At 37.7% G+C, this 12,260-nt stretch overlaps 1 protein-coding gene across 1 annotated transcript in view; it reads left to right on the forward strand.

The window, feature by feature from the left end:
• Positions 1-12,260, forward strand: part of ttn.2 (titin, tandem duplicate 2) — a 339,406-nt gene that overhangs the window by 280,252 nt on the left and 46,894 nt on the right. Inside the window, exons 227-243 of the mRNA XM_059647196.1 lie at positions 721-1,020; positions 1,167-1,469; positions 2,605-2,880; positions 3,827-4,126; positions 4,222-4,524; positions 4,666-4,965; positions 5,083-5,370; positions 5,626-5,922; positions 6,017-6,319; positions 6,451-6,756; positions 7,683-7,970; positions 8,086-8,376; positions 8,469-8,756; positions 10,782-11,369; positions 11,460-11,564; positions 11,650-11,847; positions 11,942-12,238. Of these exons, the coding sequence (XP_059503179.1) occupies positions 721-1,020; positions 1,167-1,469; positions 2,605-2,880; positions 3,827-4,126; positions 4,222-4,524; positions 4,666-4,965; positions 5,083-5,370; positions 5,626-5,922; positions 6,017-6,319; positions 6,451-6,756; positions 7,683-7,970; positions 8,086-8,376; positions 8,469-8,756; positions 10,782-11,369; positions 11,460-11,564; positions 11,650-11,847; positions 11,942-12,238 (5,031 nt within the window). The remainder of the gene's footprint in view (positions 1-720; positions 1,021-1,166; positions 1,470-2,604; positions 2,881-3,826; positions 4,127-4,221; positions 4,525-4,665; positions 4,966-5,082; positions 5,371-5,625; positions 5,923-6,016; positions 6,320-6,450; positions 6,757-7,682; positions 7,971-8,085; positions 8,377-8,468; positions 8,757-10,781; positions 11,370-11,459; positions 11,565-11,649; positions 11,848-11,941; positions 12,239-12,260) is intronic.

Genomic DNA, 12,260 nt, shown 5'->3' on the forward strand with positions numbered 1-12,260 from the left:
CCAAGAACAGAGTGACCCAGGAGTGATGGGTACAAATCTTTGAAAATGACAGGCATGATTAAGAAAGCATGTGGAATCCAGAGCTTTAGAAATAGAGATACTAAATGCAAAAACTTGGAAGTTATCCAAAAGCTATATTAAACTTTAATGTGGCCCCAATATTTGTATCATGCCCAATTTTGGCACTACATTTTAGGTATGGACATGAAGGCCTTAGAGGAGTTATGAAAGAGAGTTACTAAAGAGAGTTCCAGAGCTGAGGGATTACAATTATGGTTCATGGACTGGAAAAGCCAGAGTTACTCAAGCAGTTAGATTAGGAGGAGCTTCAATCGAGGCAATTAAAATCAGGAAGGTTTTATATTGAGTAAATAAAGAGAAGTAGCTCACAATGGATGAATGTTCGACAGCCAGACAATGCAAGATTGGCAAAAAAAAAGCAAGAGAAAACTATTTGCGTGCATTGAGTGTCTAGGATTTGGAATTCACTGTGTGATAGGGTAGTGGAAATCGATTCCATATTAACTTTCAAAAAGAGTTTGGATAAATGCTTGAAGGAGAAAAAAATTGCAGTGATATGGGGAATGGGCAGAGGAATAAGAATGACTACTTCATTCTTCTACAGAACTAGCAGAGACTTGATAACTTGAATAGCTACCTTCTTTGTGTACTATTCCCTGATAAAACTTGATTTTTCTCAAAATTGTTTTTCGCTTTCAGACACACCTGGGCCTGTCTCAGACTTTGAAGCTTCTGATGTTACAAAGACATCATGTCATTTGTCTTGGTCACCACCTGAAAATGATGGTGGCAGCCAAGTGACTCACTATATCGTCGAAAAACGAGAAGCAGACAGAAAGACCTGGGGCACAGCAACACAGGACATGAAGAAAACGAGTTTCAAAGTGACTGGCTTAGAACCTGGAAATGAATATTATTTCAGAGTTACTGCTGTCAATCAATACGGTCCTGGGGTTCCAAAAGACATTCCCAAACCTATTCTGGCCAGAGATCCAATCAGTGAGTTGTTAATTGTTTGCACCTTTCTTGTAGTAAAAATAATGTAACTGGGATGGCCAAGTGCCTTCCATCATTATTAACTTTGTCTGGGTATTATCTTGATAGCAATTAATCTCAAAGCAACAATTTGCTATTTTCATTTTTAGGTGAACCTGATCCACCCAAGAAATTGGATGTCATTGACATAACGAAGAATAGTGCTTCCCTCTCTTGGTTGCCACCTATTAGGGATGGAGGAGCTAAAATCGATGGTTACATTGTTGAATATCAAGAAGAAGGCCAAACTGAGAGACAGTGGACACAATATTCTATAGTCAAGGAACTGTCCATTCTTGTAACAGGCCTTAAGGAAGGAATTAAATACAAATTCAGAGTTTCAGCTAGAAACATTGTAGGGACCAGCTTGCCCCGTGAAACTGAAGGACTTTTTGAAATAAAGGAACAACTGAGTAAGTAAACAATAATTTATTTTTTCTACAATAAATGGCAAAATTAAAGTAAACGTGAAAAAAAATTGTGAAAAACATTCAAAGATTAGTTATGACACACTACTCATTAAGACAGACAGGAAGCTCAAACACCTTTCAAATTTGTGCCTCATTGTGCTCGCAGTTTACAGTTCTCTGCTTTCTTTTCATGTAAAGTCCACTGAAGCATGTGTAACCAGTTGATATGGATTATCGTCAGAAAATGTGATGCCAACTGCTGCCTAACATGTGGTTTGGTAGATTGCTTCTTTCCAGACGCAGATGCAAATTCTAGGGGCATGTAAAAATTGGCTGGCAACAATTCCAAAATAATTTTATGAAATGTGAAGGAGAACTCCTATCCTTTCCAGCCTACCTTCTTGAGGTACAGTCCAAAAGTCCTTTAGAGTTCGCTGTTTAGGCTTCCTAACACCTACATCAATGGGACTGGCATATGCCATGCATTCTCCGTCAGTTTTTCTTTGAACATTATAATTGTGGTTTACTATAACTGAAGTTAATTCTGGTTGACACTAAAACAGGTGAAGTCCCAACCACTCTGATGAAGGGTCTAGGCCCGAAACGTCAGCTTTTGTGCTCCTGAGATGCTGCTTGTCCTGCTGTGTTCATCCAGCCTCACATTTTATTATCTTGGATTCTCCAGCATCTGCAGTTCCCATTATCACTGAAGTTCCAACCACACCTGCATTATTTTTCCCCTGTTTTTCAGGGATTTGCTGGATGATGGTAGTCGAAATGTAACCCTTGCAACTTCGTCAGGTTGGCTCCAATTTTTTTTAAAGAAAAAAATGTTGCATTTATTAAATGCTTTATCACATTTCTCAAAAGTATTTTGAAATTATTTTTGATGTTCAGCAGTCACAATTTTTCAGACGAGCATGGTAGCCATTTCATATCTAACAAGGTCTCAAAAACAGGAATGAATGAATCACACCATGATATTTTGAACGTGACCCAGCTAAACTTCTTATGGTATCAAGTTGGCTCATCCAACAATCCAACTCGTAATACACCACTGGAATGGTGCCCCTAGACCTCATGTTCAGATCCTCAAATGGAGCATTATTCCTCAATCTTTGTGTCATTTTTTTTGCAGTTGCACCGAAGATAATAATGCCTGAACTCATATCTATCAAAGCTGGGAAGAAACTTAGAATTGAGGCCCATATTTCTGGCAAGCCTACACCAACTTGCACGTGGAAGAAAGGTGATGAGGATGTAATTCCATCTAGTCGCCTGGTTGTGCATAATGCAAAGGATACTTCAGTACTCATCATTAAAGATGTGACCAGAAAAGATAGTGCCTACTACAAACTTACTGCAGAAAATAGCTCTGGCGTTGCCTCCCAGAAAATTCGAATTGTGGTCATGGGTATGTATATTCATTACGTTGCGTAAGGGAACACATTTGAAAGAACTGGAGCTATGTAAACAGCATAATATTTATAAATATTTATATTTTGTGTGGGATGGTCTTTGGAGGATCTGTGTAGACTCAAGGGGCCGAATGGCCTGCTTCCACACTGTAGGGATTCTATGATTCTATGAAGAACATGCAGATACAGCAGGTGGTAAAGAAGGCAAATTGTATGTTGGCCTTTCAAGCGTGAGGACTCAAGTACAGGAGCTGAGTTTTCTTGAGACCATGCCTGAAACATAGCGAGTCACTTTGGTCTCCTTCTCTGAGGAATGATGTTCTTATTAAAGAGGGAATGCAGTGAAGGTTTTACCAGACTGATTCCTGGGATGGAGGGACTGGCTCTGAAGAATGGTTGAACTGATTAGGATTATATTTGCTGGAGTTCAGAAGAATGAGGGAGGATTTCATAGGAACCTATAAAATTCTAACAGGACAAGTTAGGGCCGATGATGTTCCCAATGATGAGACAGACCAGAATCAGGGATCATAATCTAAGGGAAAAAAACCCCAAAGAATTGTGGATGATAAAAATCAGAAATTGCAGGTCTAGCAGCATCTGTGGAGATACATTCTCTGTTTTTGCCTTAGACCAAGGATATGTTTTAAACCATTTAGGACTGAGATGAGAAATTTGTTCACCCAGAGAGTGTTGAGCCTGTGGAATTCTCCAGCACAGAAAACAGTCATGTCTAAAGCACTATATGACTTCAAGAAGTTGGATGTAGGACTTGGGGCTAAAGTGATAAAACAGTATGAGGGAAAAGCAGAATCAGATGATTAGCCGTGATTTTAATGAATGGCGAAGCAGGCTCAATGGGCCAAATGCACTACTGCATCAATTTTTGCTGTTTCTATGCTAGCCAGTATTATTTAATTATTGATCATTGATATTTTTCAGATATTCCTGGACCACCACAACCACCATTTGATATCTCAGAAATTGATGCTGATTCATGCAACCTTAATTGGCACATTCCATTTGAAGATGGTGGCAGCAACATAACAAACTATGTCATCGAAAAATGTGACATAAGCCGTGGTGACTGGGTTACAGTTGTGTCATCTGTGACAAAAACAAACTGTAGAATTGGAAAGCTGATCCCTGGACAAGAGTATATGTTCCGTGTTCGTGCAGAAAACAGATTTGGTATTTCAGAGCCTCTCACCTCTGATAAAATGATTGCAAGATATCAGTTTGGTAAGCTGTTCTGAAATATTTGAGTCATACATTTTCCTTAAGATGCAACGTCTGGTTTCAGAGCTGACTATAGATTTTTTTTTCCCCATTGACAGATGTTCCCAGTGAACCAAGGAATGCACGTGTCACAAAGGTGAACAAAGACTGCATATTTGTAGCGTGGGATAGACCAGAAAGTGATGGTGGTAGTCCTATCACTGGATATATCATTGAACGTAAAGAAAGAAATAGTCTTCTTTGGGTGAAGGCAAATGACACTTCTATCCGTGCCACTGAGTACCCATGTTCAGGACTAATTGACGGGCTGGAGTATACTTTCAGAGTCAGTGCACTGAACAGAGCAGGATGTAGCAAGCCTAGTAAACCAACTGAATTTGTAACAGCTAGGACACCAGTTGGTAAGTACTCAGAAATGTTTTTTTAAAATATATAAAGTTATTTTAGAATTAAATTTATGATATAAGAAATTTACAATAATTTAAATTGTAATTTATTTTTTGAGCATTAACTTAGAAATGTGTACTTATGTTTTGTAACAGATCCACCAGGCAAACCAGAAGCCATCGATATCACAAATAGTAGTGTTTCTCTCATCTGGGCAAGACCCAAACATGATGGTGGAAGCAAACTAATTGGCTATTTTGTTGAAGCCTGTAAATTACCTGGTGAGAAGTGGATACGATGCAACACTAGTTGTCAAAATGTGCCTAGTGAAGAATTCACTGTTACCAATCTTGAAGAACATGCTCAATATCAATTCAGAGCCATTGCAAAGACAGCAGTTAATATCAGCAAACCTTCTGAACCTTCAGACCCAGTGACCGTCGTGGCAGAACAAGGTATGAATTACCTCACAACATTGTATCATTTTCTATGGAATCTCATTTTGCAGACATCAAATACTAACCTAATTCAAGAAATATCATTGATATTAAAATGCTTTGTTCAATTTACAGTTGCACCAAAAATTGATCTGGGAGTGTCCATGAAGTCATTGATCACCGTAAAGGCTGGATCTAATGTTTGTCTAGATGCACATGTCTTTGGAAAACCCTTTCCAAAGATCACATGGAAGAAAGATGGCAATGTAGTAATGCCTGCTGAAGGCATTAAAATAGCCAGAACAAGAAACTTGTGCACACTCGAATTGTATAGTGTACAGAGGAAAGAAACTGGAGAGTATACTATTGTTGCAGAGAATTCAAGTGGATCCAAATCAGCTAATATAAAACTGAAAGTATTAGGTAAAAATATTTTAAAATATTTCATCGAATGTGTCAATCTGCTATTAGTTATAAATTAGCTTAATAAAATGTATATTTCATTCATATTTCAATCATAATCAAATACACATTTAAGAAGTTTATAAAATATTAATACGATTTTTGGGAATCTAATGAAAAGGTGGAAGGCAAAATTTTGAAACAAAATACTAGTTTCATCTCAAGGTAATTAATTTAAAAATATTCATACATGTTTATGTTCTGTTCTTTTGCCAGATAAACCTGGTCCACCAGCTTCTATCAAAGTTACCAATATTTATTCGGATCGCGTTACTCTGAAATGGGAACCTCCGCTTGAGGATGGAGGTGCTGAGATTACAAACTATATTGTTGATAAGCGTGAGACAAGTCGACCTAATTGGGCTCAAGTTACTGCCAATTTACAGATTACACAGTGTGGAATAGAAAAACTGATAGAGGGACATGAATACCAGTTCCGTGTCAGTGCAGAAAACAAATATGGTGTTGGTGATCCAATCATTACCCATCCAGTTGTTGCTAAGAATCCTTACAGTAAGTAAAACACCTACGTTTCCTGCCGAAGCTAATTTTTGATTTTAATTGTTTGATCAAAAGATACCTAACACATATTTTGTATTATTTACAGATGTACCTGGGCCATGTGATCCACCAATAATTAGTAACATCACTAAAGATCATATGACTGTTAGCTGGAAAGCACCAGCAGATGATGGTGGCTCTCCCATCACTGGATACTTAGTGGAGAAGCGTGAGACAATGGCTGTTAATTGGTCAAAGGTCAACAGGAAACCAGTTTTGGAAAGAACAATTAAAGCTGCAGGGCTTCAAGAAGGCACTGAATATGAGTATCGAGTTATTGCTTTGAATAAAGCTGGACCAGGCAAACCCAGTGAATCTTCCAAAGCGGCATTTGCTCTGGATCCTCTATGTAAGTGCACAGACATGTAATTACTTAGATATATATATATATAGTAGATATATACGGATATATTAACCACACAATTGTTAAACTCACATTTGTTAAACTTCTTTCATGCAAATTACTTTGTTTCTTCTCAGATCCTCCAGGACCTCCTGCCTTCCCAAAGGTTATTGATACAACTCGCAATACGATCAGCTTATCTTGGAGTAAACCAGCATATGACGGTGGCAGTCCAATCTTGGGCTATCTAGTTGAAGTTAAGCGTGCAGATGGTGAAAACTGGATAAAGTGCAACATACCAAAGAATCTTCGTGTTACACACTATGTTGTTACAGGACTGTCTGAAGGCACTGAGTATAACTTCCGTGTGAGCGCAATGAACAAAGTAGGCTACAGTGATCCAAGTGAAGTGCCAGAGAAACATACTGCCAAAGATATTTTGAGTAGGTTTTCATTACTTGTATGAAGCAAATTAAGCCCTGTTGCGAAACGTTGTAATTTTTCTCAGTTAGTCAGGCATTATCTGTGAAGAGATTAATGGCACCTTTTGGACACATTTTGTTGGCCTACTATGGAAACGCTGTTTTTTGTCATCCACAAATGCTGCCAGACCTTCTGAATGTTTCCAGAATGTTTTGGTTTTATTTCTGATTTCCAGTGCTCGTAGTACTTTAACTTGGTCATATTTTTCTGAAGTTGTCTTTGCCATCATTTATAAAGAAGTACTATCATGTTGTAAATAAATAGTTTAACCCCTTTGATAAAGTAATAGACGGAAGTTTCAGATAGATACACCAAACGTTTGACATCCATAATTCAGAGACTCTGTGTTTCAGCTGGAGCTAACACCAGATATGCCTGCCTTGGCATGTTGCATATGTTTCTCACCTGGTCCGTAGGAAAATTCTTCAGGTTTGGAAATGCCACGGTGCACGGTGAAGTAATTTTCCTCATAAGAAAGTGAATATAGAAATCAGATTTTTTAACGAAAAGTGACAAAATGTTGGAGCTTTTGTAAAATTAGATGGAAATTTTATGAGTAGTTTCTGATTATTTTGTGTGCAACTTGTTTTGTCTTAAGTGAGAGTAAAAATAATTTAAAGGTATGTAGTTGGGTAGATGAAGCAAGTTTTGTACAGAATAGAAATTACATTTTTGTGACAGAGCCAAGTAGCATGAGGGGTGACCTAAAACATATTGGTTCCTGGGACGTGTATCTGGGATCGAAGTGAGCAGACTTATTGAAGTGAAGGTATTCTCTGGATGGTTGAAGAGATCTATTTGGTGGAAACGATTTTATGCCATACAATGTGATTTTGATATATTTGTATGAAGTGTAATAATGAATATGTGTTTTTTTCATGAACAGTTGCTCCTGAAGCAGACCTTGATGCTGACTTAAGGAAGGTGCTTATTCTACGTGCTGGCGTCACAATGAGAATCTATGTGCCAGTGAGGGGTAGGCCTCCACCAAAGATTAGCTGGTCTAAAGTGGATGCCAACATTCAGGACAGGCAAGGACTTGAAATCAGAACTTCGGATCATGACACAATGTTGTACTGTGAAAATGTGAATCGATATGATGCTGGAAAGTACATTCTAACTCTACAAAACAGCAGTGGAACAAAAGCGTATACACTTACTGTAAAAGTTCTTGGTAAGTCGTGACTAATTATTTTATTGTCAGATAAAGTTATATTTTATTCATGTAAAGCAGGTTGATTATAATTGTTTTATTCAGTGAGTTAACTTGTTTTTCACTTCTTAATTAGATACTCCTGGTCCTCCAGTCAATCTTATTGTTAAAGAAACAGCAAAGGATTTTGCTGTTATATCATGGGATCCTCCTCTTGTGGATGGCGGCAGTCCTGTTAAGAATTACATTGTAGAGAAAAGAGATGCTGAAAGAAAGGCATGGTCAACTGTAGAAACTGAATGTGCCAAGACTAGTTTCAGAATTATTAATTTGGAAGAAAGTAAATATTACTACTTCAGAGTTTTAGCTGAAAATGAGTATGGCATTGGTGAACCTTGTGAGACAAAAGATGCTGTGAGAGCTTCAGGTAATTACTGTTTTTTTTAAACAGTATAATGCAGAACAAAATTCTGCCTATCTTTATTTCTTTCCACTAAAATAATCTATTATATAATGCAGAGGAACCTGGGCCTGTGATAGACTTGAAGGCTGCAGCTGTATCCAAAAATTCTTGCACTTTGACATGGAAAAAACCAATCAGTGATGGAGGTAGCCGAATTACTGCTTATGTTGTTGAAATGATGGTTCAGGAGGACAAATGGAAAGAAATGATGAGAGCTAAGAAGTTGCAGTTTAATACAAATGACCTGGAAGAAGGAAAGGAATACACTTTCAGAGTAATAGCACAGAATGATGCTGGATACAGTGTACCACGTGAAATTACACTTGTAGCAAGGGATCAAGTTGGTAAGTATTTTTTCATAATGACACACCGTAAATAATAAGATCATATTGGCACTTACATATTATACAGTAACAAATAGAAGTTCAAATACAAAATTCGAATTGTTGAAAATATAATTACTAATTTTGATATTGTCAGCAAAGATAACTAGGCCGTCTGAAATACTGTGATGCCCTCAGCATCTTAGGAAATGCTTTACAATTATTAGATTACTTTTAAAGTTTAGCTGGTATGTTATGTAACTGAATATGTCAGGCAATATAATTGAAGCAAATTACCAGGCCACAATTCTGTTTCAAAACAAATCTTATCCAGGATTTCTTCTTCAGACGTTGCTTTTGAAACCTTTAACCCATCAAAGCAGTTTGATGGGACCTCAAATAAACATTTCAACTTCTCAAAATATTGCAGTCAATTGTTAGCCTACATTAAATGTTCAAGCCCAAATGAAGGTTGAAGCCCTGAAGATCTGAAAATGAGATGAATGTGCTACTAAGGCACACTAACAAAATCCTAATTGGTAAAATAGCATTTAACGTTGGAATCCTGCACTGTCTACGTAGGTAACTGTGGAAGCAGGTGAGCTTTAAACAAAAACAATTGACTTGACATTCAGTAAATTTAAACTAAATCTGCACCAATCTGTCAGGTATTTTGTATTTAAAAGGAAACCTTCACCACCAAAAAATTTACAATTAGATTATGCCTGACTACTCTACTTAAAACTGTTCAGAGATAGTAGGAACTACAGATGCTGGGGAATCCGAGATAGCAAGGTATAGAGCCGGATGAACACAGCGGGCCAAGCTGAATCAGAGGAGCAGGAAAGCTGACATTTTGGGCCTAGACCCTTCTTCTGGCCCACTGTATTCATTCAGCTGTACACCTTGTTATCTCTACTTAAACTGTTTGTTTATTTTGATTCTGATTTCCTCAGAGAAGTGTCTGGAAACACAATTCATGGATTTCCAAAAGGGATCAAAGTAAGGTTCTATGTAAAGGTTTTTCAGCAAAATGAAACTTTGTATGTAGCAGCTTGAAAGACAGTCAAGTTGAGGGCCTAAATTTTATTAGCTCCCAGAAGGCAGGTTAGAAGGCCTGCTAAAGGTGTGGAGAGCTGGATCAGAACAGATCCACAATGCATTTCCACAGCCCCAGCACTTTACCAACAATGCTGGCAGCAAAATTCAGGCTGAAACATTTGAACTGTCAGAAGCAAAGTACTGCCTTTGCTTGAGATCTAATATTAGAATAGAATGTTCTGGAGAAATTCATCAGAACTGGCTGCAGCTGTGTAGAGAGAAATAGTTTGTATTTTGTGTTCAAAAGGACTCTCCTTCACAAAGTTTCTCCAGTTTAAAATGATAAACTGATTTAGTGGATTAAGATAGCTATTTTTCTGACGGAGTAATCAGAACTAGGGGTCACACTCTTAAAATCTTAAAATTAATGTTAGGCTATTGCTGAGTTTTGCATAATTGGTAGAGGAAATATCAAATTGTTTCCATCCTAAAAAATTCTAGGACAATTGGAATTTCCAAAACAGATCAAGCTGGTTAATAGGTAAGAAGAGGAGGATTTTGGCTCAAAGGTGGGTTGAGAGAGCTGGGGTACGTACCAGCCAAGATCTAATTAAATGGTACAATACTATCAAGAGGCTGAATGACACGGCCCTGCTTCTCTTATGGGGTGCAGTATGAGTTGTAATTCCACCTTCAATTATAGGATTCCACATCTTAATGAATTACATTTGTCTCATGTTATTAATATTTTCATAAGTCAAATGCATAATTTGTGCAGGGAATTAAAATGTTATTATTATAATAAGCTCTTTGAAATTTCTTAGCCATAATATGTCACTTATTGTAAATTGTTTTAAGTTAAACCATAAATTATATTGGATTGTTTCTTAAGGTTTTACCTATAATAGAAAACTGCATTTAAAGACCTAACAATAGTTTCAAAGCATTCTTACCAACACTGAAATCTGAACTCATTAAACTAAATCGCTCTCTTCGAATTAACAGTACCACCAAATATTGATTTACGAGACATCCCTGACCTAACATACATTGCCAAGGAAGGAAGTAATTTCCATATAAAGATCCCTATCAGTGGCAAACCTGCACCAACTGTAACATGGAAGAAAGGTGAAGATTTACTTCAGGAAAGTGGAAGAATAAATGTAGAATCCACAGCAATTAATACAACACTCACAGTGCGAGATTGTCAAAAGAGTGATGCCGGAAAATACACAATCAATTTGAAAAATGTTGCTGGCATTAAAGAAGCATCAATATTCATGAAAGTAGTTGGAAAGCCTGGAATACCAACTGGACCTTTCCGTTTTGATGAAATAACGGCAGAAGCGATTACATTAATCTGGGCGCCTCCTAAGGATGATGGCGGTGCCGAAATTACAAACTATGTTTTAGAAAAGCGCGATAATGTCACCAATAAATGGGTGACTTGTGCCTCTGCTGTACAAAAAACATCATTCAGAATTACAAGGCTTCATGAAGGAAACGAGTATGTGTTTAGAGTAAGTGCTGAGAATAAATATGGAGTGGGAGAAGGTCTGAAATCTGACCCTGTCATTGCCAGGCATCCATTTGGTAAGCAGCTTCACATTTTATCTCTAAACTTTAATTGCAATGCTGCACTCACTTTTAGACTAATTGATGTCTGTCTTTCTGTCTTCCAAGATGTGCCTGATGCTCCTTTACCTCCAGAAATAGTTGCAGTCAGGCACGATTCAGTCTCCCTGATTTGGAAGGATCCAAAGAAAACCGGTGGCTCCCCAATCACAGGTACATAGTTAGATTTCTCCCTTTCAACCAGCAGTTACATTTATATAATTACACAATATTTATTTCAAACCACTTTTTGCACCAGGTTATCATGTTGAATATAAGGAAAGAAACAGCCTCCTTTGGAAGAGAGCCAATAAGACCACACTGAAAATGAGGGATTTTAGAGTGTCGGGTTTGACTGAAGGACTTGAATATGAGTTTAGAGTCATGGCAATCAACTTGGCTGGTGTAGGCAAACCGAGTGGACCATCACATCCTGTTACCACGTTAGACCCAATTGGTAAGTAAAATCCTTGGTGCCATTTTTCACTGCCTTCTATTGCGTCTTATAAATGATGCAACCAGTGGCTGACAGTAGATTGTTCACTTTCCAGATCCTCCTGGAAAACCTGAAGTCATTAATGTTACCCGGACAAGTGTGACTCTAATCTGGACTGAGCCAAAGTATGACGGTGGTCACAAACTAATTGGCTACATTGTTGAGAAACGTGACCTACCTTCCAAGACATGGATGAAAGCAAATCATATTAATGTTCAGGAGTGTGCCTTTACCGTTACTGATCTTACTGAGGGCTGTAAATATGAATTCCGTATAAGGGCAAAGAATGCAGCCGGAGCAATTAGTCCACCATCTGAAACTACTGGAACTATTATCTGTCAGGATGAGTATGGTAAGTAATTTTCTTTTTCTTT

Source organism: Stegostoma tigrinum, chromosome 7, assembly GCF_030684315.1.
Source record: "Stegostoma tigrinum isolate sSteTig4 chromosome 7, sSteTig4.hap1, whole genome shotgun sequence".
NCBI classification, from domain to species: domain Eukaryota; kingdom Metazoa; phylum Chordata; class Chondrichthyes; order Orectolobiformes; family Stegostomatidae; genus Stegostoma; species Stegostoma tigrinum.